The sequence below is a fragment of the Myotis myotis genome, unplaced genomic scaffold (assembly GCF_014108235.1).
Source record: "Myotis myotis isolate mMyoMyo1 unplaced genomic scaffold, mMyoMyo1.p scaffold_m19_p_42, whole genome shotgun sequence".
Lineage (NCBI taxonomy): Eukaryota > Metazoa > Chordata > Mammalia > Chiroptera > Vespertilionidae > Myotis > Myotis myotis.
Window position 1 is genome coordinate 447,152 of NW_023416349.1, and position 26,656 is coordinate 473,807.

At 52.4% G+C, this 26,656-nt stretch overlaps 2 protein-coding genes across 6 annotated transcripts in view; one reads left to right on the forward strand and one right to left on the reverse strand.

Annotated features, from left to right (window-relative positions):
* The first annotated feature begins 2,034 nt into the window (after positions 1-2,034).
* ZNF835 (zinc finger protein 835) lies at positions 2,035-4,465 on the forward strand. Its single transcript, XM_036306587.1, has one exon. The coding sequence runs from the start codon at positions 2,522-2,524 to the stop codon at positions 4,118-4,120; it is 1,599 nt and encodes a 532-aa protein (XP_036162480.1). The 5' UTR covers positions 2,035-2,521; the 3' UTR covers positions 4,121-4,465.
* Positions 4,466-7,337: 2,872 nt separating this feature from the next.
* LOC118655115 (zinc finger protein 470-like) overlaps positions 7,338-26,656 on the reverse strand; it is a 44,335-nt gene continuing 25,016 nt past the window's right edge. For 3 of the 5 annotated variants that reach the window (XM_036306561.1, XM_036306563.1, XM_036306562.1), the window contains one exon: positions 22,332-25,005. In XM_036306561.1, the coding sequence (XP_036162454.1) occupies positions 23,111-25,005 (1,895 nt within the window). In that variant the 3' untranslated portion in view covers positions 22,332-23,110. Of the gene's footprint in view, positions 8,321-9,890; positions 9,962-10,870; positions 11,168-14,791; positions 14,867-22,331; positions 25,006-26,656 lie in introns of those variants that run through there. The other 2 variants (XM_036306564.1, XM_036306565.1) reach the window with 2 other exon arrangements.

Here is a 26,656-nt window from a genome sequence, read left to right on the forward strand (position 1 = left end):
CGGAGCCGTTTGTAAAAAATTGGGGGGTTGGGCGGAGGGCCTTAACCCGTATTTCCTGGGCCCAAAGGACTGGGGACCCCAACCCGCTCACAGCGCGTGACCCCTTTGCCTCCCCAGCCTCCCCCCTGATCCCAGAGGCTCCCGCTGGAATCTTCCATTTTCCCTTATTTTGTGAGGAAAAGGCTCTGTTTGGGCGGGTTTTCTTCATTCCCTGGTGCCCAGCGCCCCCTGGTGGTGGCTCACTCGCCTTGGCCACATCGCCTCCTCGGAGAAACCGTGGGTCTCTCTTCGCAGTGTCCTTCACGGTGACTGAAGATCAACACTGTGTTTATCTTGCTTCACGTTTGGCCTACTTCCTTATCATTTATTTATCTTTAATATACATTTTTATTGATTTCAGAGAGGAAGGGAGAGAGAGAGAGAGAGAAACGTCAATGAGAGAGAATCATGGATCGGCTGCCTCCTGCACGCCCCCCACTGGCCATAGAGTCTGAAACCTGGGGATGTGCCCTGACCTCCTGGTTCGTAGGTCAACGCTCAACCACTGAGCCACACCGGCCGGGCAATCGCACCCGTTTTCAGGCTTCCACAACCGCCTGAAACCGTTTGAACTGTGGGTTGCAAACACCAGCTCCCACCCTTTTGTGCTGTGTGGCTTGAGGTAAGTGACGTAGCCTCTCTAGTCCTCAGACGCGTTTTTTTCTAAGCCTTTGGACTCTGAAACCTCCTGAGTTAGGAGAGTCCAGCCTGGACCATGTGGCTCAGTGGTTGAGCATCGACCTATGAACCAGGAGGCCACGGTTTGACTCCCCGTCAGGGCACATGCCCAGGTTGCAGGCTTGATCCCCAGTGGGGGGCGTGCAGGAGGCAGCCAATTAATGATTCTCTCATCATTGATGTTTCTATATATCTATCCCTCTCTGAAATATATTTTATTCATTTCCTCACTGAAATCAATAAAATATATATTTTTAAATAGCCCTACCCGGTTTAGCTCAGCAGATAGAGCGGCCTGCTAACTGAAGGGTCCCGGGTTCGATTCCAGCCAAGGACACATGCCCAGGTTGCGGGCACCATCCCCAGTAGGAGGCATGTGATCAATGATTCTCTCTCATCATTGATGTCTATGTCTCTCTCCCACTCCCTTCCTCTCTGAAATCAATAAATATTTTTTAAAAATAATAATAATTAATAAAATATATTTTTTTAAAAAAAGAAGAGTCCAGCCACCATAGGACTGGCCCCGCCCACCACCCTTTCCAGGCCGTAATGGGCGGAGCTCTAACCTGACAAGTCTAAGCCCCACCCTCAGCCGCCCGCCCCTCCGAGGCTCCCAGTGCAGGTGCAAGGCCTTCTGGGACTTGCAGTTTCGTTTACCCAGGCGCTGCGGCCCCTAGTCGCAGCGCAGACTGGCGCGCGACGCCTTCTGGGTGTTGTAGTTTTTGGAGCCGTGCGCGGGCTGTCGCTCTCGGTGCGCACGCGTATTCCGCGCCAGCCTGGCCCTGGGGCCCGGTCCGCGGCGACCTCCACCTTGAACTGTGTGGCTTGCACGTCCGCGCCACCACGGGACCAGGGGGCACCGGAGGTCCGCGCGGGCCTGGCAGGGCCGGAGACCGAGGAGAACCTGACCCGAACCTACCAGGCTCGGCGCAGCCGCTCCAGGCCTTCGAAGCGGGTCCCGGGGTGCGAGGGCGCGGGGCGCGTGATGTGCGCACGCGCCGGTGGATGTGCGCGTGCCCGCGCCTGTGTGTGTGTCTTCACGTCCGTGACTCCAGCGGCGTGTGCATGTGTCCCCGTGTGTTTGCACCTGCGTGGCTCCGTGCAAGTGTGTAACCTGTCCCTGTCACTCAGCCTCGGCGTGTGAGCCTGTGCCTACGTGTCACTGCGTTTGCACACGTTTGCAAACGTGTGTGCATCAACGAGCGTGTGTCCATGCACGTGGGGACCTCTGTCCATGTGTGACTCTGGGCACGTGTGCAGCTGTCCTCCTGGGCGAGAGGGGCGTGGTTCCACGGGCGTGTCGGTGTGCAGTGTGCCCGCCAGCCTGGAGCCGGGCCCCCTGGGTGTGCCTGTGACTTCTGCGCGTGACTATGCGTGAGGAGGCCGGTGTGCGTCACCGCGCGCGCACGCGTGTGTGTAGCTGCGTGTGCATGTGCAAAGGTGACTGCAGGTGCGCTCGGAGCCGTGCAGGTGCGCGAGATCCCGCCTCCCGTGCGTGGGGAGGACTGTACCACCGCTCAGGGAGGCCCGTGTTAGGGCGTGCAAGGCTGAGTTGGTGCCGTAACTGCCCCCCGAGGTGTAATTGTGTGCAACTCCGTGTGTGTCTGTGGGACGCGATGTGTGTATGTCTGCCTCTGAGCATGTCTGTCGCCCTTTCGTTGCCCGTTTGTGACCCAGTGCTGCGCCGTTCCCAGTGCAGGACAAACGGCAAACCTCTTTGATTTTTATTTTTTGTTTTGGTTTATCTTGTCCAGATCCGGTTCTGAGAAGAGAAATCAAGGCAGCAGCGGGGGGAGCAGGGATGGACGGCCTCCCGGCCACGGCCGCCTCCCGCCGCCCTGAGCTGGGAGAAGCCCGGGTGCACGAGGGTCGCGTCAAGGACCGGAAGGAAGACCAGGAGAGCGGTTTGCAGCCAGAGGCCTGTGAAGACGACCCCGCCGGGGACCGTGCGGACGACCGGGAGGGGGTCCCAGGAGCCAGACCGAGCCCGCAGGTCACCCAGGCCCCCCGCCGGCCCCCCAGGCGCGCCGCACAGGGAAAGCGAAAGCCCCCAAAGGATGCCGAGGCCGCGGGGCCGGGGAAGCCGTGGAAGTGCGAGGACTGCGGCAAGGCCTTCCGCTACTGCTCGGCGCTCACCCTGCACCGCCGGACGCACACCGGGGAGAAGCCGTTCGCGTGCCCGCAGTGCGGCCGGGCCTTCCGCCAGCGCGTGCACCTGACCCTGCACCTGCGCGTGCACACGGGCGAGCGGCCCTTCGCCTGCGCCCAGTGCGGCCGGGCCTTCAGCCAGGGCTCCTACCTGGCGGCGCACCGGCGCACCCACGCGGGCGAGCGGCCGCACGCCTGTCCCGACTGCGACAAGGCCTTCACGCGGCCCGCGCGCCTGGCCCAGCACCGGCGCGTGCACACGGGCGAGCGGCCCTTCGCCTGCGGCCAGTGCGCCAAGGCCTTCCGCGGCCGCGCGGCCCTGCGGGAGCACCAGCGCGTGCACAGCGACCAGAAGCCGTTGGCCTGCGCGCTGTGCCCGAAGGCCTTCCGCTTCCCCTCGGCGCTGCTGCGCCACCGCCGCACGCACACGGCCGAGCGGCCCTTCGCCTGCGGCCAGTGCGGCCGGACCTTCGCGCAGCGGGCGCACCTGGCCCAGCACCGGCGCGTGCACACGGGCGAGCGGCCCTACCGGTGCGCCGAGTGCGGCGCGTCCTTCGGCCAGAGCGCGTCGCTGGCCCAGCACCTGCGCACCCACACCGGGGAGCGGCCCTTCGCCTGCGGCCAGTGCGGCCGGACCTTCGCGCAGGGGGCGCACCTGGCCCAGCACCGGCGCGTGCACACGGGCGAGCGGCCCTTCGCCTGCGGGGCCTGCGGCCGCGCCTTCAGCCACCGCTCGCACCTGGCGCAGCACCGCCTGCGGCACACGGGCGCGCGGCCCTACAAGTGCCCCAAGTGCGGGGCGTCCTTCGGCCGCGTGTCCTCGCTCCTGGAGCATCAGAAGATCCACGCGGGCGAGAAGCCCTTCCGGTGCGGGGACTGCGGCCAGGCCTTCCGCCAGGGCGCGGCGCTCTCGCTGCACCGGCGCACGCACACCGGGGAGCGGCCCTACTCGTGCCCCGAGTGCGGCAAGGCCTTCCGCCACCGCGGCTCCCTGATCCAGCACCACCTCGTGCACACGGGCGAGCGGCCCTACGAGTGCGGCGGCTGCGGCCGGGCCTTCAGCTTCTGCTCCGCCCTCACCCGCCACCAGAGGACGCACAGCGACCGGGAGTCCCACCAGCGCAGCCCGCGCGGGGTCCCCACCGCGCAGCCGCCACCCCCAACTGGACCCCGGCGCTCGCCCCGGGGGGAGAAGCCTGTTAGCCCTAGTGACCCCGCAGAAAACTCCGGGGACCAGCAGAGTCAGAGCTGAGGGGTAACGGGCCTCCTGCTCCAGGCACCATGCTCAGTCCACGCGCCCCCTCCTCTCCAGCCTCATGGCACAAGTGGGGAGATACCCGGTCATCCCCCTGCTGCCTGTGAGGAAACCGAGGCTCAGAGAAACTCGTGACTTGCCCAAGGCCACCCACGGAGGATGTCGCGGGGCTGGGGCTGCACCCTGCATCTGCCAGACCCCCTGACACCCTTCCCCGCCCCCGCTCGGGTTCAGAATTATAAACGTGAACCACCAACGCGGACCCGAAGAAGTATCTGTGGGTTTGGGGCTGGCCTTGTAATTGTTGATTCCATGACTGAGCAGGCATTTGTTCGATAAATGAATAAAAGGTTTACTCCCTTTGGTAAGGGCCTGGGAGAAGAGTGCCTTTTTTTTTTTTTTTAACTTCTAGGATCTCCTGGACAAGTCTCAGCACACAGTAGGTCCCCAAGAAGTGCTGGGTTACTGAATGAATAATTGCACATCCCACCACCAGCCCTGGGTTGCTCAGGGTTGGGGACAACAGAGCTGGTTCTTCCCTATGCCCCAGACAGCGCCCATCGCAGTTCTCAGCACACAGTAGGTCCTCAGGAGATATCAATTAATAGGCCAAGTAAATGAGTAAATAGCAGGTGAGCATCCTTAGCATCAGCCCTGGATCCCCTCAGAATCAAAGACCACACATTCTGGTTCTTTCCACTGACTCAAACTTTGCCAAGCCCAGGCCTCAGCACATAGTAGGTCCTCAAGAAGTGCCTGGTGACCAAATGAATAGTTGTCCATCGCAGCATCCGTCCTGGAGTCATTTAGGGTTGGGGTCAATACAGCTGGTTGCTCCCTGTGCCACAGACATGGCCCAGCTCCGGTCTCAGCGCACAGTAGGTGCTCAGGAGATATAAATTAATAGGTCGGGTATGTGAATAATAGGTGAACATTCCTCAACGCCAGCCCTAACATCCCCTCGGGGTCATGGACCACACAGTCTGGCTCCTCCCTCTGGTCCAGACTTCGCCCAGCTTGGGCCTCAGCGCACAGTAGGTGCTCTGGGAATGCCCGGCGAATGGATGAATGAGTGAAATGGAATCCTAGTTTACATTCATGGGGTCCAGTCCCATCACCCAAGAGAACAGGAGAAACCCACCCCCCAGCAGCGGGCGGGGTCAGCCAGGACGTGGGCGGGGCCGGGGGTTCAGCTGGGGCGTGGGTGGGGCCAGCCTCTGCCACTCAAGGAGAGCCGGCCTGATCACAGTGCGCAGGCGCAGAGGCTGGAGCGCGCTGCTATTACGCAGGCGCGGGGCCGTGTCTGCAGGGCAGGGCTCCCACGCAGAAATCTGCTGCCCCCGGGGCATCGCTGCTCCGATGGTCGCTGCCTCCCCTGGTGGCTCATTGCCCGGCTGTGACCCTGGTCCCGGCAGCAGGGGAGGGGGGAGAGGGTGATGGGAGTCTGCCCGTCCGCCTGCTGTGCGAGGCTGCGCCCCCTGGTGGAGGAGTTCGCACAAATCCTTGTCTTGGAGCCTTTGAAACAGTGGTTCTCAACCTTCCTAACGCCGGGACCCTTTCATACAGTTCCTCATGTTGTGGTGACCCCCGATTTCATTGTTACAAATTGAACATGATTAAAGCATAGTGATGAATCACAAAAACAATATGTAATTATATATGTGTTTTCCGATGGTTTTAGGCGACCCCTGTGAAAGGTTCATTCGACCCCCAAAGGGGTCGCGACCCACAGGTTGAGAACCGCTGCTTTGAAACGCAGGGGTTTCAGGGAAGCCAAGGGGAGCAGGTGGCCGCGTGCACGGCCGTCCCCCAGCGACCCAGCCTCTGGCCCCCAGCCCTTGGCCCGTCCTGGGAGTGGGCGGATTCATGAGGAGAATGACAAGCCAGGGCCCCCTGGCAGCCAGGGAGGCACCCCCGATCCCCCCACCCCCATTTTATTTTTTAAAATATATTTTTTATTAATTTCAGAGTGGAAGGGAGAGGGAGAAACATCAATGATGAGAACGAATCATTGATCGGCTGCCTCCTGCACACCCCCCACTGGGGATCGAGCCCACAACCCCGGATGTGCCCTGACTGGGTATCGAACCCTGACCTCCCGGTTCATAGGTGGACGCTCAACCCCTGAGCCACGCCGGCCTGGCTGAGCTTCTGTATTTGCCAATCCCGAGGAATGTGCCAGTCAGGACGCATATGCCTTTAACAAGGGCCAGCCGTGGCTTGTTGAATGCAATCAGCAGGAGAGGAAGAGGAGACAGGATCCGATACGCCCCCCAAATCCCGCCAGCTGACTCGGTGAGGCCGTGGGAAGGCCCGTGGAAGTGAGTCCGCCTGGGCCCTGGCCGGTTTGGCTCAGTGGATAGAGCATCGGCCTTCGGACTGAAGGGTCCTGAATTGGATTCTGGTCAAGGGCACATGCCTGGGTTGTGGGCTCGAACCCCAGTAGGGGGTGTGCAGGAGGCAGCCGATCAATGACTCTCATCATTGATGTTTCTATCTCCATCTCTCTGAAATCAGTATATATATATATATATATATATATATATATATATATATAAATTACGAATTGAACTGGGGACCTCTTGGTTCCTGGGTGGACGCTCAACCACTGAGCCACACCAGCCGGTCCATGATGTTCCTCTCTCATGGATGTTTCCATCTATCTCTCTCCCTTCATCTCTCTCTAAAAATCAACACACATTTTTTATAAAAATGACACAGACTCTAAATACGCATGTCTATACACACACACACACACACACACACAGGAATTTTTAAAAATCAGGATGTATTCCTGCCCCCTGTGGCCAGATTGGTTAGGCATCGTCCCATACACCTGGGGGGTTCAGTCTTGATCCCCAGTGAACGAAAGGTTGCAAACAGGAGGCAGCCGATTGATGTTTCACTCTCTTTCTCCCTCCCCCTTCCTCTCTCTCTAAAAAAAAACAAAAACAAAAAAACAACAACAAAAAAACAACAGCAATTAAAAATCTTTTTTGTTTTGTTTTGTTTGTTTTTTGAGCAAAAGCAAAGTTTTATTACAGAAAAACTACCTGCTGCAGGGAGGGAACCCAACCTTGGTTGCCCCAATTAAAAAATCTTTAAAAAAAAAACAACAAAAAAAAAACAGGGCTGTCATGAGACAAGATAGAACTGAAGGCCAAGGATTCAGCGGGTTAAAGACGGTCTTTTTCTATTTGACGAAGACGCCGAGTCGGGTTTTCACTACCGTTTATTGAGCTCGTCCTAAACGCCGGACACATGTGTGGCCACGAGTTCTTAATCTACTTGGCAAGGACGTCACAATGCTACACGCAGGCGTCAAAGCACACAGCTGATGAACACGAACACAGACACAGCTAGGAACACTGCACTGGCAGACAGGACTGTGCCAACGGGTTTCCGCGCGGCCTCCCTGGCTTCCGGCAGCTGGGGGTTTAGGCCACTAGGACCCGGCGCCTGGCTCCGAACAACACGACTGGTGAGACTGAGCTGACTGACCGGGTTTCCAGTTCCACGGGCAGAAGCTACGTATTCCTCTTAAATGCCCGTGGGACGTGTGGTAGTGTGGGACACGTTCTGGCCACGGGGAAAGCTTTCTGGAAAGGTGTGGGAAACACATTGTCACAGGCCACGTTCTCTGTCCACCGTGCGGGAAGTCACAGACACAACACTGGTTGTACCAGATAAATAAACCCAATCACCGAGTTTCGAAGCACAACGACCTACGGAACAGAACACGAATGATCGGACCTCACGACGTGGCCACGGCTGGGACTAGAAGCACGTCGGTGCGACTACGTCTACTAGGATAGCACGTGGTTTTGTCAAAAGGAACGGTAAATGAGTGAAGTGCTCAAAATTGGGGACAGGGAGGACTCCCTGGCTGGGTTGCTCAGTTGGTTAGAGCTTTGTCTGGATACACCAAGGCTGGGGGTTCGGTTCCCAGTCGGGGCTCACACAAGGGTCAACCGAGGAGTGCAGGAGTAAGTGGAACAACACATCGACGTTTCTCTCTCTCTCCCTCCCTCCATCTCTCTCTCAAAAGATCACCCGGGCGCTTCCTTCGCCGCCTTCCGAACGGGCTTAGATGTAGAACACAGCGGGCATCCCCGTTAACACCAGGAACAGGAAGAGGCCGCACACGATCAGGAGTAAGGTCGTTTGCTGGGGGGGTCGCGGCCACTCCACGGCGCCCTGAAACCGAAGGGGGAGAGAAGGATGAAAGTGGGAAGGGAGGGGCCACCGCTGTTACCTGCGGGAAAACGGGGCCACGGGACTGACCCGCATGTGGACAGAAGAGCTGATGGAATTCCGGGGCGGATGAAAGATAACGGACGTAGCATCCCTACGCCCCAGAAGAGGAAATATCGGAACGTGGGAGGACAATTTCAAAGCGATAAAGTCTCACCATTTTAAATACCATCTAGACCAGTGGTTTTCAACCTTGGCTGCACATTAGAATCGCCTGGGAATCTTTTTAAAATCCTGATTTCTGGGCCTCATCCTCCGGGAATTCTGTTTCTTTGCTACTAATGTTGTGGCCCCACCCCATAACAAACAGAATTTCCGGAGGATGAGGCCCAGAAATCAGGATTTTTAAAAAGATTCCCAGGTGATTCTAATGTGCAGCCAAGGATGAGAACCACTGATCTAGACTCTACTGACCCCCATATGCCTGTGCGTGTGTATTTCTTGACCCAGCCCCTCTCCCAAATTCCCGACGTATGCATCTCACTGTCTACTTGCCACCTCCACTCGGATATCTAACGGGCATCTTAAATGGATGCGTCCCAGCCCTGGGTGGTGTGGCTTAGTGGTGAGAGCATCGGCCCACCCACTGGAGGGTTGAGGGCTCGATTCCCGGTCAAGGACACATACCTGGGTTGCAGGTTCAATCCCTGGCCCCAGTCGGAGCTCATGTAGAGGGCAACCAATCGATGTGTCTCCTTCACAATCGATGTTTCTCTCTCTGTCTCCTCCCTCCCTCCCTCCCTCCCTCCCTCCCTCCCTCCCTCCCTTCCTCCCACTCTCTCTAAAAACCAATGGACAAATATCCTCGGGTGAGGACAGTTGAATGGTTGGGGGATGTTCAATGGGTAAATGGGAGGGTCAATGGATGGAGAAGCAGATAGACAGATAAGGTGGGTGGGTGGATGGATGGATGGATGGATGGATGGATGGATGGATGGATGGACGAACAGAAGGACAAATTAATAAATGGATAGGTGGATAGATGGATGGATGAATAAGTGGTTGGATGGATAGATAGATGAATAAATGGATGGATGGTGGATGGATAGATGGATGGATGGATGGATGATGAACAGATGGACAGATGGGATGGATGGATGGGTGGATGATAGATGGATAAGTAAATGGATGGATGGATAGCTGGAAGAATGGATGGAGGATGGATAGATGGGTGGATGATGGACAGGTGGATGGCTGGAATGGATGTGTAATGAGTAGACAAATGAAAGTTAGGGTGGCTGAATGAGGGAGTAGATGAATGAGTGGTTAAGTGATAATGAATTTATGAGTGAAGAGTTGAGGGTATTCGTGGTTGGAGTTACACACACCCCAGGGACACCTTCCACGCCATGTCTGGCCACCATAGAAATGTGTTCTGTTTCCCGTGGGCGACCTCGTGGGGCTCACATCCCTCAACAGACATTTGTGGGGCAGGGAAATGGCAGGAAGGGAGTGAGACAGCTCACTGAGGTTGCAGGTGGGACATTCGTGACAGGCGGGAACCCCGACTTACCCGGGATTCCTCCGAGTCATCTTCCACCGCTTTCCACTCCTGGGGGAGCCTGGTCTCTTGAGAAGACAGGTCTGTGTGAGGGGGAGGTGGGTGAGAAAGGAGCCGTGTGTGAGAGATCAGGCCAGCTAGGGGGCTCTGCTTGCTCTCTCTCACATCGATGTTTCTCTCTCTCTCCTCCCTCCCTCTCTCCCTGCCACGCTCTCTGAAAATCAATGGAAAATAAAATAAATAAATAAATAAAAATCAATGGGAAAAATATCCTTGGGTGAGGACTAACAAAAATCTATAATAATAAAGTGTAATATGCTAAACAGACTGGACATCTTCCAGCAACCTTCCGGACGAAGACTGTGAGGGAAGCCTGGGTCCCTCGGGTGCCAGAGGGAAGGCGGTGCCAGCAGCTGGGGAAAGGAAGGCCTACTCTTGCATGAATTTCACTCATCAGGCCTCTAGTCTATACTAATAAAAGGGTAATATGCTAATTAGGCCAGGAGACCTTCCGGACATCCTTCTGGACAAAGCCATGGTGGCGGGGCCAAGGCAGAGGTGGTTAGGGGCGATCAGGCTGGCAGGGGAGGGCAGTTGGAGGCGATCAGACCATGGAGGGGGGGGCAGTTGGGGGCAAGCAGGCCGGCAGGGGGGGCAGTTGAGGGTGAGCAGGTCAGCAGGCAGAGTGGTTAGGGGTGATCAGGCAGGCAGGCAGTTGAGAGGTTAGGAGCCAGCAGTCCTGGATTGCAAGAGGGATATCTGACTGCTGATTTAGGCCTGAGGGGTCCCAGGTTGGAGAGGGTGCAGGCTGGGCTGAGGGACACCCTGCCCCCGCCCCACCCCCCTGTGCATGAATGTCGTGCACCGGGCCACTAGTAACTAAATAAAACTTGAAAAACGTGTTGAATGGGTCAGTGAAGCAACGATTGTCTCGTCCTCCCCAGGCTCTGCCTCGAGTTCCCCGCCACCTCCCGCGGGACCTGCGCCCTCACCTTTCTGGTCACCAGCACCGGCAGGCACCCTCACCGCCACCCAGTCCTGGAGGAAGGCGGCGCGCCGGTCCCAGGCCCTGCTCTGGTCCCAGGTCCTGCTCTGGTCCCAGGCCCTGGTCTCGTAGGGCACCCTGGTCTCGTAGGGCACCCTGGTCTCGTAGGGCGGCAGCAGCAGCTGGGTCATCTCGGGCTGCATCAGCCCCCGCAGCTGCTCAGGCCGCAGACTCTGCATGTCTCCAGGTGGTCTTCTCCTCGGTCCAAAGGTCCCGTTGGGTCCCCTGGGTGCAGGCTTGGAACCTGAGGACCAACAGACATTCAGCAAGTACGCACAGAGCGCCATGGGTGCCGGGCGCTGGTCCTGGGCACCCAGGGACGCACTGACGGGAGCAGAGCTCCCTGCCCTCCCCTCATCGGGTTACGGTCTAGTGCCGGGAGAGAGAGAGACAGTGTGTGGAACAATGATGTGTGCTCTGGAGACAAATAAAGCAACACACACACACAGACACACACACACACACTCATTCCATGTGCCAAGGCAGAGCCAGGAGTTCCTGGGAGACACTCACACACAGACTCCCTCTGGCTGCAGAGCAAAGGGTCTGTCCCTCCACCAGCCTCCTGCAGGCCTGGTTTTCTGTTTTGCTGTCATGAAAAAAAAAAAAAAGGAAGAGCCCTGGCCGGTGTGGCCCAGTGGATAGAGCGTCGCCTGAGGACTGAAGGGTCCCGGTTCGGTTCCGGTCAAGGGCACATGCCCGGGTTGTGGACTTGATCCCCAGTGTGGGGCGTGCAGGAGGCAGCCGATCCATGATTCTCTCTCATCGTTGATGTTTCTCTCTCTCTCCCTCTCTTCCTCTCTGAAATCAATAAAAATATATTTAAATAAATAAATGGAACAACAAATTGATGTTTTTCTCTCTCTCTCTCAAAAAAAATTAAAAATCAGTACAAAACACACCAAAGGCAGATGCTCTACTTCAAAGAAATGTGAGCAACTCAACAATCAAATTCCTGTGCGACCATGTCTGGAGCCTCGTTCAAAGGCACCTGCTGTAAAAACCAATTTTTAAAATGAGACCCTCAAGGAAATTTGATTCTGGGCTGAGTACTCTGTGACATCAAGGAATTCTCATTGATTTTTTTAGTGTGGAAATGGCCGTGTAGGTATGTAAGAAAATGTCCACATTTTCTTTGTTTAAGGGATGGGTTTGTCTAACTGGCTTATTTCACTTAGCACAATACTCTCCAGGTCCCTCCATGCTGTCTTAAAGGGTACAAGATCCTTCTTTTTTACGGCTGCATAGTATTCCATGGTGTACATGTCCCACAGCTCCTTTATCCACTCATCCATGGGTGGGCCCTTGGGCTGTTCCCCCATCTGGGCTACTGTAACTTGAGCTGCTATGAACATAGGGGTGCACACATTCTTTCTGATTGGTGTTTTGGGGATTCTTGGGATATAGTCCCAGAAGTGCACTGTTGGTGGGAATGCAGACTGGTGCAGCCACTGTGGAAAACAGTATGGAGTTTCCTCAAAAAATTAAATATGGTCCTAACCAGTTTGGCTCAGTGGATAGAGCGTCGGCCTGCGGACTCAAGGGTCCCAGGTTCGATTCTGGTCAAGGGCATGTAACTTGGTTGCGGGCACATCCCCAGTAGGGGGTGTGCAGGAGGCAGCTGATTGATGTTTCTCTCTCATCAATGTTTCTAACTCTCTATCCCTCTCCCTTCCTCTCTGTAAAAAAATCAATAAAGATATATTTAAAACAAATAAATAAATGATGGATCTGCCTTAAAAAAAATTAAATATGGAATTGCCATGTGACCCAGTGATCTCACTTCTAGGGATATACCCCAAGAATCCCAAAACACCAATCAGAAAGGATACATGCACCCGTGTATTCATAGCAGCACAATTTACAATAGCTAAGACCTGGAAACAGCCCACGTGCCCATCAGTAGATGAGTGGATAAAAAATAATAAAACAAACAAACAAAAAAAACCCCAACCTGTGGCACATTTACACCATGGAATACGATGCAGCTGTAAAAAAGAAGTGTGTTTTACCCTCTGAGGCAGCATGGAGGGACCTGGAGAGCACCATGTTCAGTGGAATAAGCCAGTCAGAGAGCGACAAGCACCACATGATCTCACTCATACGTGGAATCTAATGGACAAAACAAAATACAGCCAGAGACATAGGAGCATGCAACAGACTGGCATGTCTCAGAGGGGAGGGTGGGGGCGGGAAGAGATTAACCAAAGAACTTATGTGCACATATGCACAACCCATGGACACGGACAATAGTGGGGTGAAGGCCTGAGGTGGAGGGAGGCTAAGGGGGGGGGGGGGGGGGAAATGGGAGACATCCGTAATGCTGTCAACAATTAAAACACATATTTAAATTTAATATATATATTTATTTTTTTAAAAAAGTAGAAGGAAGACAGTCTGGGAGCCAGTGAGCACAGGCGGTGGGCTGGGTTAGGCCTGGGCTGCAGTGCGCGGGTCACTGTGGGCTGGGGAGGTGCAGGGGGTGGTGGGAGGGGCCACCAGCACAGACACAGTTTCCAAGAAACCCAGACAAGCCCCGGCCCGGTGGCTCCTCATCTTAATCTACACCAAAGAGGTTGCGGGTTCAATTCCCGGTCAGTTCACATACCCAGGTTGGGGGTTCAAACCCTGGTCCAGGCAACTGCAGGAAGGCAATTGACGGGTGTCTCTCTCTCTCTCCCCCTCCCTTCCTCTCTCGCTCAAATCAATAAAAACATATCCCTGAGTGAGGATTAAAAATAAATAAATAGCCGTAACCGGTCTGGCTCAGTGGATGGAGCGTCGGCCTGCGGACTGAGGGGTCCCAGGTTCGATTCCGGTCAGGGGCATGTGCCTTGGTTGCGGGCACGTCCCCAGTGGGGGGGGGGGGGGGGGGCAGGAGGTGGCTGATCGATGTTTCTAACTCTCTGTCCCTCTCCCTTCCTCTCTGTAAAAAGTCAATAAAATATATTTTTAAAAATAAACACATAAATAAATAAATAAATAAGAAAACCCAGACTTCAGTGTAGTGAAGGCCAGAGGGAGGGAGGGAGGGAGGAGGGAGGGAGGAGGGAGGTGGAGGAGGGGAAAGGGGGGCAGGAGGGGGAGATCTGCCAACAACTAAACTAAAATGAAATTAATCGGTCTGGATGGAAAGCTGTTTCGTTTCTGGTTTTGTTTTATTTTCGGTGGGAGACGTCCTGGATCGTGCGTTTAAGCCCAGGGAATGCAGGGGGGAGGGTGGCGGAGGGAGAAGCCCAGAGCCACGGGTCCAGGTCGGAAGGAGCTGGATCTGCTGATGGAGAAGGGAGGGGGGGGGGGCAGGGGGACGGGAACAACAGCGACGACAATAACAGTAACTGCAGCCGGCGGCCGGTCCGCAATGCGGCGGAGGGCCAGGCGCTGCGCACGCGCGTCCTGTGGCTGAGCCAGGGCGGCAGACACTGTGCGGACGGAGGGCGCAGGCCCCGGTCAGGGCCGCAGGGCTCCCTGGAGCCGGCGGGGAGGCGAACCCCGTCTCCCTGCCCCGAACGCCCAGCCGCTGCGGGGAGCGGGGGGGGGGGGGGGGGGCACACGTACCCAGACACGCCCGGCGCACACGCGCGCGGGGAGGGCGCACCGGGACACGGAGCCCCCGCGGCAAACCGCGCGCGGACAGACGCGGGGACATCGGCGTAGGGCACCCGCCCTCCCGGCGTCCAGGCCGAAATTCAGGGGCAACGAACCCACCGGCCGGGGCACAGCCCGACCCAGCCCTCGGCCACCTCTGCAGCGGCCCTGGCCCCTCGCCCCGGGCGCGCTCGTTCCCATCCCGGTCCCCTCACCACCGCCCGCGCCCCCAGCCCCGTTCCCCGCCCCCGCCGCCCGCGGGGCCCCTGGAAGGACTCACCCTCCCCAACCAGACCCGTCCAGGCGCTGCTGCAGAGATGGCGCGGCAGGAATCTCGGCTGCGCAGGCGCGGAGGCTGCGGACGGGGTGGGGTGGGAGGGAGGGGAGGAGAGGGAGGGAGGGCGGCTAGTCCCCTCCTCCTTCCCTGGCCGGGGAGCCTGCGCCTGGCAGGGGGGAGGGTGTGGGGAGGGGAGCGGAGCAGTGACGCCGTGCCCGCAGCGCGGGGGTTGGGGGGTGGGGATGGCCGAGAGGTCGGCCTCAGTGGGAAGCGCTGTCCACCCCCCGCCGATGGGCCTGGACGTTACGTCCACATCCCACTAAGCCCGCAATGGTTCTCAACCTTCCTAACGCCGCGACCCTTTAATCCAGTTCCTCATGTTGTGGTGACCCCCATTTTCATTGTTACAAATTGAACATAACGAAAGCATAGTGATTCATCACAAAAACAATATGTAATTATACATGTGTTTTCCGATGGTCTTAGGCGACCCTGTGAAAGGGCCGTTCGACCCCCAAAGGGGTAGCGACCCACAGGTTGAGAACCGCTGCACTAAGGCAACCACTAGGTCCCGATCAGGGCAGGGGGTGGGGGAGGAGGGAGGGAGGGAGGCGCTGGCAGGAGCGTGGCAGCCTGGGGACCCGGGGGTCAGGGGCTGGCTCTGCCCTTTGCCACTACTGTGTCGTTGCCACTTGTCATCTCCGTGCCTCAGTTTCCCATTCTTTTTAGAAAGAATATGCCTTACTCCCTCGCAGGATTGCTGTGAAGGTAAAAAATAAATAAATAATGCCTATATGCTGTTTAATAGCCAATAGCTGTTAACCGATAGCGGCCCTTGTTATCATTATTATGCACCTTGAACAATGCAGCGACTACCTCCAAACTGCTCTCCTGGAGGCTACATCAAAATAAAATAAAATAAAATAAAATAAAATAAAATAAAATAAAATAAAATAAAAGCCCTGGCCGGTGTGGCTCAGCTGGTTGAACATCATCCCGTGCACTGAGAAGTCGCTGGTTCTTTCCAGGTCAGGGCACATGCCTGGGTTGTTGGCTCCATCCCCAGTAGGGAGCGTGCAGGAGCAGCCGATCCATGTTTCTATCTCTCTTCCTCTCCCTTTCCCTCTCTCTCTAAAAAATCAATAAAAACACATTTTTTAAAAATATATATTTTTATTGATTTCAGAGATGAAGGGAGAGAGAGTTAGAAACATTAAGATTGAGAGAGAATCATCGATCAGCTGCCTCCTGCACACCCCTTACTGGGGAATCTAGCCCGCAACCCGGGCATGTGCCCTTGACTGGACTCGAACCCAGGACCTTTCAGTCCACAGGCCAATGCTCTATCCACTGAGCCAAACCAGCTAGAGCACTAAAAACACATTTTTAAAAAATATATTCCATTGATTCTCCACAGAGAGGAAGGGAGAGAGACAGAGTCAGAAACATCGATGAGAGAGAAACACTGATCAGCTGCCCTCTGCACATCTCCCACCGGGGATGTGCCCGCAACCCAGGCACATGCCCTTGACCGGAATCGAACCTGGGACCCCTCAGTCCGCAGGCCGACGCTCCATCCACTGAGCCAAACCGGCCTCGGCATGTTTTTTTTAATTTTTAAATGTTTTTCTCAGAGAGGGGGGAGACGAAAAGAGATTCACCAAGAGATATGCATAACCCATGAACACAGACAATAGTGTGGTAAAGGCGTGGGGTGCGGTAGGGGCTCTGCAAAGGGGTCAAAAGGGAAGAAAAAGGGGACTTCTATAACACTGTCAACATTAAAACATATATATTAAATTTTTAAAATGTTTTACGAAGTCATAGATGAGGGAAAGATCTCCTTTTATATAATCATATTTTCTTTTCCCTGCTTACTGGTGAGGTGGAGCAAATTTACATGTCTGTTCGCCAGGTTACTCTTCTCATCTGTGAATTGCCTGCTTATACCCTCCCTGCATGATTCTATCGGTTTGTGTAGCGGTTACTTATAGGAGGATATATATATATATATATATATATATATATATATATATATATCCTTTGCCTGTTCATCTGGAGGTATTTTCTCCTGGCCTGTGATATCAATATCCTTTGCCTGTTCATCTGGAGGTATTTTCTCCTGGCCTGTGTGTCCAGTGTTCAGGCAATAAAGGGGGTGATGGGAGATAAGACCAGAGAGGCATCCAGGGTCTTGAAAGCCACAGTAACATCTTACAATGTGATCGCAGGTGTGCTGGGAAGGCATGGATGGGATGGTACAGAGAAAGGGGGTCATATAACCTGGTTGACATCCTCAAGCTGCTGTTCGGAGAAGGGGCTCGCGAAGGGGCAATGGGTACAGTGGAAGGACCCTGTAGGAGGCGGTTGCAATAAACCAGGTGAAAATGAGAATGATGGTGACCGGAATGAGGGGGTGGCACAGGGGACCGATTCTGAATACACTGTGGAGATGGAGCTGAGAGGACTCACTGATGGACAGGGTGTGAGAGGTGAGACAGAAGGAGAACTCAAGGGAGACTTCTGGACTTTGAGCCTGTGCAGCCGAGTGTCCAGCAGGGCACTGAGCAGGGTCGAGTTTTTTGTGTGAGTATGGAGAAAACCAGGATTCCCTCTGGGGCATGGTAAGCATTTGGTGCCTGTGCTTCTGAGGTTCACACCAGGAGAGCCTGGACGGCTGAGATGCCAGCATTCAGAGACTCTGGGGTGAGGGTGGGAAGTGGGGTCAGGAATCTGCTCAGAAGAGCACAGGCAGCTACAGAGGCCCCTGGGAAAGCAGGGCACTGGCGCGCTGTCCGCGGTGCTGAACGCCATACAGATAGGCCTGCATGTACTTTTTAAGCCCTGTCCGTGGTGCTGAAACCACGGCCCACAAACCTGTCCGTGGTGCTGAAACCACGTTCCTCATAGACCTGTCCGTGGTGCTGAAACACCCCCATAGAGCTGTCCGTGGTGCTGAAACCACTTTCCTCATAGGCCTGTCCGTGGTGCTGAAACCACTCCCATAGACCTGTCCGTGGTGCTGAAACCACTCTCCTCATAGACCTGTCCGTGGTGCTGAAACCACTTTCCCCATAGGCCTGTCCCGTGGTGCTGAGACCACTTCCTCATAGACCTGTCCGTGGTGCTGAACCACATCCCATAGACCTGTCCGTGGTGCTGAAACCACCCCCATAGACCTGCCCGTGGTGCTGAAACCTCCCCATAGGCCTGTCTAGCGGGAGGGGGGGGGGTCTGCTGAATTGTCCATGGTTCTGAAGCACACGGCCCTGTCCGCAAGGCTGAAACACATTCCCAAGGCTCTTGTGTACGGTGCTGAAACCCTTCCCCCCTAGACCTGGCCAGGGCGCTGAACCCTCTTTGGGATCGACCTTGTCTGTGGTGGTGCCACCCCTTTCCCCATCTATACACTGTCCGTGGTGCTGAAATCCCTTTTCAGACAGACCTGCCTGTTGAGCCAAGCCAGGCAGACCGAGCCGCCCCCCCCGGACCTGTCCATGGTGCTGAAACCAATGTCAGAATTTTTTGCCTGAACTGTCCGTGGTGCTGAACCCTTTCCCCACAGACCTGGCCATGACGCTGAACCTCATTGGGGGAACCGTCTGTATTGCTGACTCTCTAGGCAGAATGCACAGCTCTCTCTCTCTCTGACGTCTTCAAAGAACCCATCCGCCCTGCTGTTGCCTAGAAACAAAGCTCTCTGGGCTGTGAGGAGCATGAAATGAAGTAGACGAGGGCAAAAACTGCACCGTCATTTTTAAGAGGCAGCCTTGGCTCTTAGGACGGCAGGGCCTGACTACAACCTGACTGTAACTATTAACAGAATCTATAAACCATTTCTGTAGGAAAATGATGTACATCCCCCCCTCCCCCCAAAAAAGGGAAAACGGGAGACAGATGTGTCAGGATTCAGTATGATGGTTACCTTGGGTTGGGGGATGTGGGAGAGTAATTTTTTTCTTTTTTGAGAGAGAGAGAGAAAGAGAGAGAGAGAGACATACATCAATTTTCTGTTCCATTTATGTATGCATTTATTGGTAGATTCTTGTATGTGCCCGGACCAGAGATCGAACCTGCAACCTTGGTGTACTGAGGTGAAGCTCTAACCACCTGACTACCCGGCCATCGCTCGAGCAGCCTTAATCCTGTGACTTCAAACAGTGTAAGGATCTCCCAGCCACATCACACAGAACCCTGAGCTGAAATTTTTTGCCTTGACACTAGAAGTTCATGAGCTGCGTTTAAACTACTCAGAGCAGTGAGGTACCAGCATCAGTTACACTCTCTGGACTAGCGTTCCTTTTCCTCTTAAAACTGTCACTATCCAGGATCCTCGACCTCTGTTCCTCTCAGGCTACTCCCACGAAAAATAACTCACTCGGATATCTGCCCAGGGCCCACACCAGGAGGTGTGACTTCCCGAGGCTAGAAAAGAAGCAGAAGTCTCACTTCCCCCTTCTCAAACCCAAACCAATCCTCACACCTCAAAGTTCCCAAAGATCCTATTGCCTATTCCCCCATCTTCCTACCAGATTCTTCTAGTATATTAAGTTTGTTTACTTGCTGTAAAGTGAGGAATATGAGCCAGAAATGAAGTGCTGGAAGGATGATGGGTAGTTTGAGGGATTACAACCTTGGAAAGCACAAAGCCCAGGTGGCTCCAAAGAGCACCAGCCTCACACCTTTAAGGTGTTTCCAGAAAATTCGATCAGCCAGGTCCATCAGAACCATACGGCAGGGCTGGCCAGTTACGCAAAAGGAGAGATGGTGTCATTGTAAGAAGGGGGCAAGAAAAAACAGGCAGAGAAAGACAGAAAAATATATAACTTAGGTTTTATTTTTGATATCACAATTATGAGTTTATGCTAGAATATAGGTCTGAAAATTTTTTTTCATTTAGTATGGCACAGTTATTTCTCTATGCCTATATACACACTTATATTTCTTTTTTAAACAACTGCATAATTCTATTGAATGAATACACAATAATTAACTTACCCACTTACCCATTATCCCAGGGGTCGGCAAACTGCGGCTTGCGAGCCACATGCGGCTCTTTGGCCCCTTGAGTGTGGCTCTTCCACAAAATACCACGTGCGAGTGTGCACGTACAGTGTGATTGAAACTTCGTGGCCCAGACGTTGGTATTTTGTGGAAGAGCCACACTCAAGGGGCCAAAGAGTCTCATGTGGCTCACAAGCCGCAGTTTGCCGACCACTGCTGATTACCCTAATAATTTACCACTTAAAAAAATTTTTTGCCATCATATGTTCACCTACCTTTGCACACTTTGGTTTCTGAGGAATTTTGATTCAAATAATATATACATATGACAACTTGTATAACTGACCATGGAATTGTCTTTTCACACTTTCACCAAGTATTATCACTCTTCTGTGATTTAAAATCTATCTATTGGGAAAAAGTGGATATATCATCACTTTATTTTGCATTTTTCTCCCTACTAGTGATATCGTGTATTTTTCATTAGCTGTTTTATTTCACCTTCTTTGACCTGGCTGTTAGCTTTGTCCATTTCTCCCTCTGCAATGAAGAATGCTTCTTTTTCTACCGAGTTGCAGATGTGACTATGACTGAGGTGTATCAGTGCTCTGAATATGAGGATTACCCTTCATTTGTTGCAAACATATCCTTTCGGTCTCTCATTTGTCTATTAACTTTGACTCTGATGTTTTCCGCATAAAAACCAGCTCCTGGGTCGTGCGCAATACTTAAGAGGATCTGCCCCAGGGCAAGATGATAGGAATATTCTAACTCTGTCTGGTACCTTAACATCTTACCTTTACATCTTTAACCTTTCAAGCTTTGTCAGTGTGCCAGGGAGAGATCTCGGTCTCCCTGGAGAGCTCAGTGTCACTCCAATTCTCCCAATGCAATGAGCATGCTTCTGACCACACATATATAAGGAGGGTCTGAACCCTCCACACAGGTGGGAGAAGCCCGCGCCCATCTCCTGTAGAACAAGGAATGCAGTGCTCCTAGTTTCTATGCCAAAGTAGAGGGGCCATGTCCTCTGGATAAGAGAGCTTCTCACGCCCTAGCAGTATGGCTCAGTGGATAGAGCGCTGGCCTGCAGACTGAAGGGTCTGGGGCTCGATTTCCATCAAGCACATGTACCTCCATTGCAGGTTCAATCTGATCCCTGGCCCTGGTCTGGGCACGTGCAGATGTCTCTCTCACATTGATGTTTCCTTCTGTCTCTCCTTCTCCCCTCCACTCTCTCTGAAAGTTGATGGAATCCTCGGGCGAGGATTAATAAAAAAGAAAAGAGAGGGAAGAGGTCCCCTCACAGGGCCCTCCAGTGGACTGCAGCAGTCACAAGGGAGCCGAGAGCTCAGAGTACTCCTCCAGGGCGGGGGGAACTACTAAAGGACACGGGCATGCTTTTGGGGTGAAGTAAGTGTTCTAAAAGCAACTGTGGCGATGGCTGCACAACTCTGACCACGTCCATGCGTCGTGTACTTCAAGTGGGTGAACTGTATGGTGTGTGAATTACATCTCAATGAGGCTGTTACAGAAACACATCTGCCACCTGCCTCTCAATCACTGTTGCTAATGTGTGAACACAGCATCGGTTCTCTTCCCACAGCACTGAAGCGTCCTACTCTCTGCCTTGGGCCATCGCGACTGCTCTGCTCTCCTTATTCCCTTTGTGTCTGACAGTTCCTGCTGCTCTCCCCCCTCCCCTGCCGCTACTGCCACACGTTCTAGGGGTAGGAAGGGCATTCTTCCCAGAACTCCCTAGCTCGTCCCTTTTTTAAAAAAAATTTAGTTTTTTTTAGAGAGAAACATTGATGTGCTGTTCCACTTATTTATGCATTCATTCATTGAATCTTGTACGTGCCCTGACCGGGGATCGAACCTGCACTCTCCCTGGCATGTCGGGATGACACTCTAACCAATTGAGCTACCCAGCCAGGCCCCAAGCTCCTTCTCTAGATTTCTCATGACGGTACATGTCACATACTCCTCAGATACTGTGTATTTCACTTCTTCGTGTCTTCCCCCACCTGATCTGTAAGAGCAAAAACTCTTTGTACATTTTGCACCCTAGTGTGTCCTCAGCATCTGAAACAGTAAGTGCTCAATCAAGGTTAGCGGAACGAGTACTACGTTCCTTGTTTATCATAATTCTATTGCTGCCTTTACAATACACAGGGACTTTTACTGGAACATCAGTGAATTTACATATTTAACGTGGGGAGAAAAACCTTTGCCAGACTGAGTCTTTCTGTACAGACACGTCTGCCTTTAAAAAATAAGTTTACATTTTAGCGTGTACATTTATACGCTGATTGCAGTATACGTTTCTCTGTTTTGGGATCAGTCTTCAGTTTCATAGAACAAGATGGGAAGATTTATATTTATTTTACGCTCTAGAACAGGGGTGGGCAAACTTTTTGACTCGAGGGCCACAATGGGTTCTTAAACTGGACTGGAGGGCCGGAACAAAAGCATGGATGGAGTGTTTGTGTGAACTCATATAAATTCAAAGTAAACATCATTACATAAAAGGGTACGGTCTTTTTTTTATTTAGTTTTATTCATTTCAAACGGGCCGGATCCGGCCCGCGGGCCGTAGTTTGCCCACGGCTGCTCTAGAACAATATCAATATCTCAGGAATTGTCATGATGCATTTCAATCAGTCACAGCGTTGAACTACCTCTTCCAGTTTGTTCCATGCTATGAATCTATTTGAGTTTCCTAGCTTGTTTGGGTTTGTGTTCAATACTCTCCCCTGGCTAGTCCTCCATTCTACCAAACGACTTTGTCCTGATTGGCCTATTCTCACTTCTAAGTGCACTGAGAAGCACTCCTCATCATCATCAGTGCTACTCATATTTATTCACACAGAGGGAGCAGTAAGCCGCCATGTCACCCTGTGGATCACAGACTCCTTCAATTCCCGGTGTGTTCACTTTTCGTACCTACAGGGAGAGTTGAGAGCCCTCTGTCTGCTCTGAAGACTGCAGGTTTCGTAATCCTGAGCTACTGGTTCCTTTTCCTTGTAGGTGGACATATCTGTAAGGCAACTTTTACTCTAATTATGTGCCACGGATTATGTGCTGAGCCCTTTAAATGGATCACCTAATAGTCTTCAAAATCTGTGTTTTGAATGGAAAGTAACATGAGTACATTTTAATTTTTAAGAGGTTAAGCTGACTACAGTGTTAAAACTATGTACTTGAGGGGAGCAAGAGGGAAAATGGCTGTAACGCTATTTGCAAAAGTCCTGGATTAGGCTGACGGGACATAGACTGGGGAGTGTGGGTGGATTCTAGAGGCCTGGGGAGACTGAACTAGAGGACTCGGTGGCACATGGGCGCGGAGGAGGGACGAGTGGAGGAGGAGGAGCAGGAGGAGGAGGACTCTCCAGTATGAATTCGCTGGTGATACGCGAGATGAACGCTCTGCCGGAAGGCCTTCCCACATTCCTCACACCCGTAGGGCCTTTCTCCAGTGTGGATTCTCCGATGCAGCGTCAGGTGGGCTACCTGGCTGAAGGCTTTGCTACATTCCTGACACTCGTAAGGTTTCTCCCCCGTATGAACCCTCTGATGCAGAGTAAGGGATTTGCGGTGGCTGAAGGCTTTCCCGCACACATTACACTCAAAGGGCTTCTCACCTGTGTGACACCTTTGGTGACAAATCAGGTACGCCCTCTGCCTGAATGCCTTCCCACACTCGAGGCATTCGTATGGTCTTTTCCCAGTGTGGAGTCTCTGATGTTGGACCAGATAGGAGCCATCGCTGAAGGCCTTCCCGCATTCGGTACATTTGTAAGGCTTCTCGCCCGTGTGAACCCGCCGGTGCTGGGCGAGGTGTACGATCTGGCTGAAGGCCCGGCCGCACTCCTCACACTCATAAGGCTTCTCTCCCGTGTGTGTTTTGCGATGCTGGGCGAGGTGTGCATTCTGGCTGAAGGCCTTGCCGCACTCCTGACACTCATAAGGCTTCTCTCCGGTGTGAACTCTCTGGTGATGAGCCAGGTGTGTGCTCTGCCGAAACGCTTGCCCACATTCCTGACATTCGTAGGGTTTCTCCCCGGTGTGAACTCTCTGGTGAAGAGTGAGAGAGCCGCGGTGGCTGAAGGCTCTCTCGCAGAACGCACACGCGTATGGTTTCTCTCCCGTGTGAATTCTCTGATGTACAGTCAGGGAGGAGCCGTGGCTGAACGCCTTCCCACACGTGTCACATTTGTAAGGCCTCTCTCCGGTGTGAATTCTCTTATGCTGAATGAGTCCGATGTGGTCTGTAAAAGCCTTCCCACAGTTGGCGCAGCCAAAGGGTTTCTCTCCGGTGTGATAGTACCTCCGGTGGCGGATGAGAGAAGCATTCTGCCTGAAGGCTTTCCCACAGTCAGCGCATTCATAGGGCCTCTTTCCCGTGTGAATTCTTCGATGATGAGCCAGGGAGGAGCAATCGCTGAACGCCTTCCCGCACTCAATGCACTCATAGGGTTTCTCTCCTGTGTGGACCCTCTGATGCTGAGCGAGGTGTGCAAGCTGGCTGAAGGCTTTGGTGCAGCGCTGGCACCGATAAGGCTTCTCCCCAGTGTGAACTCGCTGGTGTTGAATAAGATGAGCATTCTGGCTAAAGGATTTCCTGCACTCGGCGCACTCAAAGGGTTTTTCTCCCGTGTGTGTTCTCTGATGTTGAGCTAGGTGGGCACTCTGGCTAAAGGCCTTTCCACACGCAATACATTCATAGGGTTTCTCTCCGGTATGGATTCTTTGATGAAGAGTCAGGGTAGAGATTTTGCTGAAAGTTTTCTCACAGTCTTTGCATTTCAGAAGTTTCTTTCCTCCACAGACTTGCTTGTGTTTTTTAACAAATGCCTGTGTTTTTAAGCTTTCCTTATCTGTGTCAAAATTGTATGTTCTCTCTTCAATGGGAAATATGTGTTTTACATAAGAAAATGTATTCAGATGAAAAGCTGTCCCAGGTTTGTTAGAGTGGTCTTTTTTCTCAATGAGCGCACCTATATGATTGACCGTCTCTTGCCTAAACTGTGGCTTCTTACTTACCAGGTCCCTCTCAAACAGGTCTTCACCTTTCCAGTTTTCCCCTAATGTGGAACACTCAAAGTTATCAGAGCTTGTAAGTCTTCCCATTATCGTTACCTGGGATAATTTTTCTTCGTAAATGTCCTGATTTGGAGATAATTCTTTGGTCATCCACACACACTCCGAGTCTGAAAGGTAGTAAGAAAGCAATTGGCTCCTTTATTTAATGCTAGAAGAACAGAAACTTCTCAAATGAGACCAGGGGTGTCAAACAGTTACTGAAGCCCACAGAGGTTAATGTTCTTAGACGAAGTCAGGCAACGCAACCTAATTTGACATTTCTCAAATAAAGTCTCCTTGGCTATGGTGTATTATTTCTTTTTTTAAAAAACCTTCCTTTTAAAATAAATTTTTTAAATTGATTTCAGAGGAAGGGAGAGGGAGCGAGACAGATAAAAACACCAATGATGAGAGAGAAGCACTGATTGACTATCTCCTGCACAGCCCACAACTTGGGTTTGTGCCCTGCCTGGAATCCACCTGTGACCTCCTGCTTCATAGATCGATGCTCAACCACTAAGCCACACCAGTCAGGCTCTGGTGTATTATTTCAAGAAGACTTTTAATTAAAGGTTTTATACCAATATTTATAATTGAGATTTGTCTGTTAATTTCCTTTCTTGGTACTATTTTGGTATCAATGCTATGCTGTCTTTATTAACACATTTTTTAAAACTTCTTTTTATTCTGTCACAGAACATGTGAACCAACGCTGATGATATTTTTCCTAAAAGCTTTTATAGAATTTATTTGTGTAATTATTTGGAGTAGCTGCTTTTCTTCGGGGAGGCAGTTCTTAGATGACTGTCTACATTTCTTCTATTTAACTGGTCTGTTGAAATTCTCTCTCTTCTGGCATCAGTTGTGGTAATTTATGCTTTCCAAAAATATTATCCATTTAATTAATTTAAGTTTTCAAATTATCTATAGAGTTGAGGAAAATAGATTCCTATGATTCTTTTAAGAACTTATGTACTGTTAGTTGTTTACTATTATTTCTTTTCTTGTGTTTTCTCTCATTTGTCCTCACAGTTTATGTTTTATTGGTTTTCTAAAGAAACAACTATTTGATTTAATTTCATATATACTGTTTTCTAATACATTTACTCAGAGAGAGAGAGAGAGAGAGAGAGAGAGAGAGAGAGAGAAACACTGATTTATTACTTCATGTATTTATGCATTTATTGGTTGATTCTTGTATGTGCCCTGACCGGGGATCGAACCCCTAACCATGGTGTCTCAGAACGATGCTACCCAACCAGGGCAACAATCCTCTTCTTGGAAATATGATAACTGATATCAGGAAAAAGCCACACTATAGCCATGGAACAAACTATAACCATCTCACGGAGGCCCATTTCCCCGCAATGTATATCTTATACACTGTTAACTCGTTTTCTAAACCAGAAAAACAGCTTTCATGCAGGGCAGGCGAAAATACATAATTAAGTTTGAAGAAAATAAACTGGGGCACAAATCCTAATTATGACAATAAAAGTGGGAGAAGATTGCCCTAACTGGTTTGGCTCAGTGGATAGAGCATCAGCCTGCAGACTGAAGGGTCCCTGGTTCAGTTCCGGTCAAGGACACATGCCTGGGTTGCGGGCTTGATCCCCAGTAGGGGAAGTGTAGGAGGCAGCCAATTAATGATTCTCTCTCATCATTGATGTTTCTATCTCCCTTTCCCTCTCCCTTCCTTCTGAAATCAATAAAGATATATTTTTTAAAAAAGTGGGAGAAGATAAAGAGGCAGGAGGTAACATTAGTGAGCTGATCTGT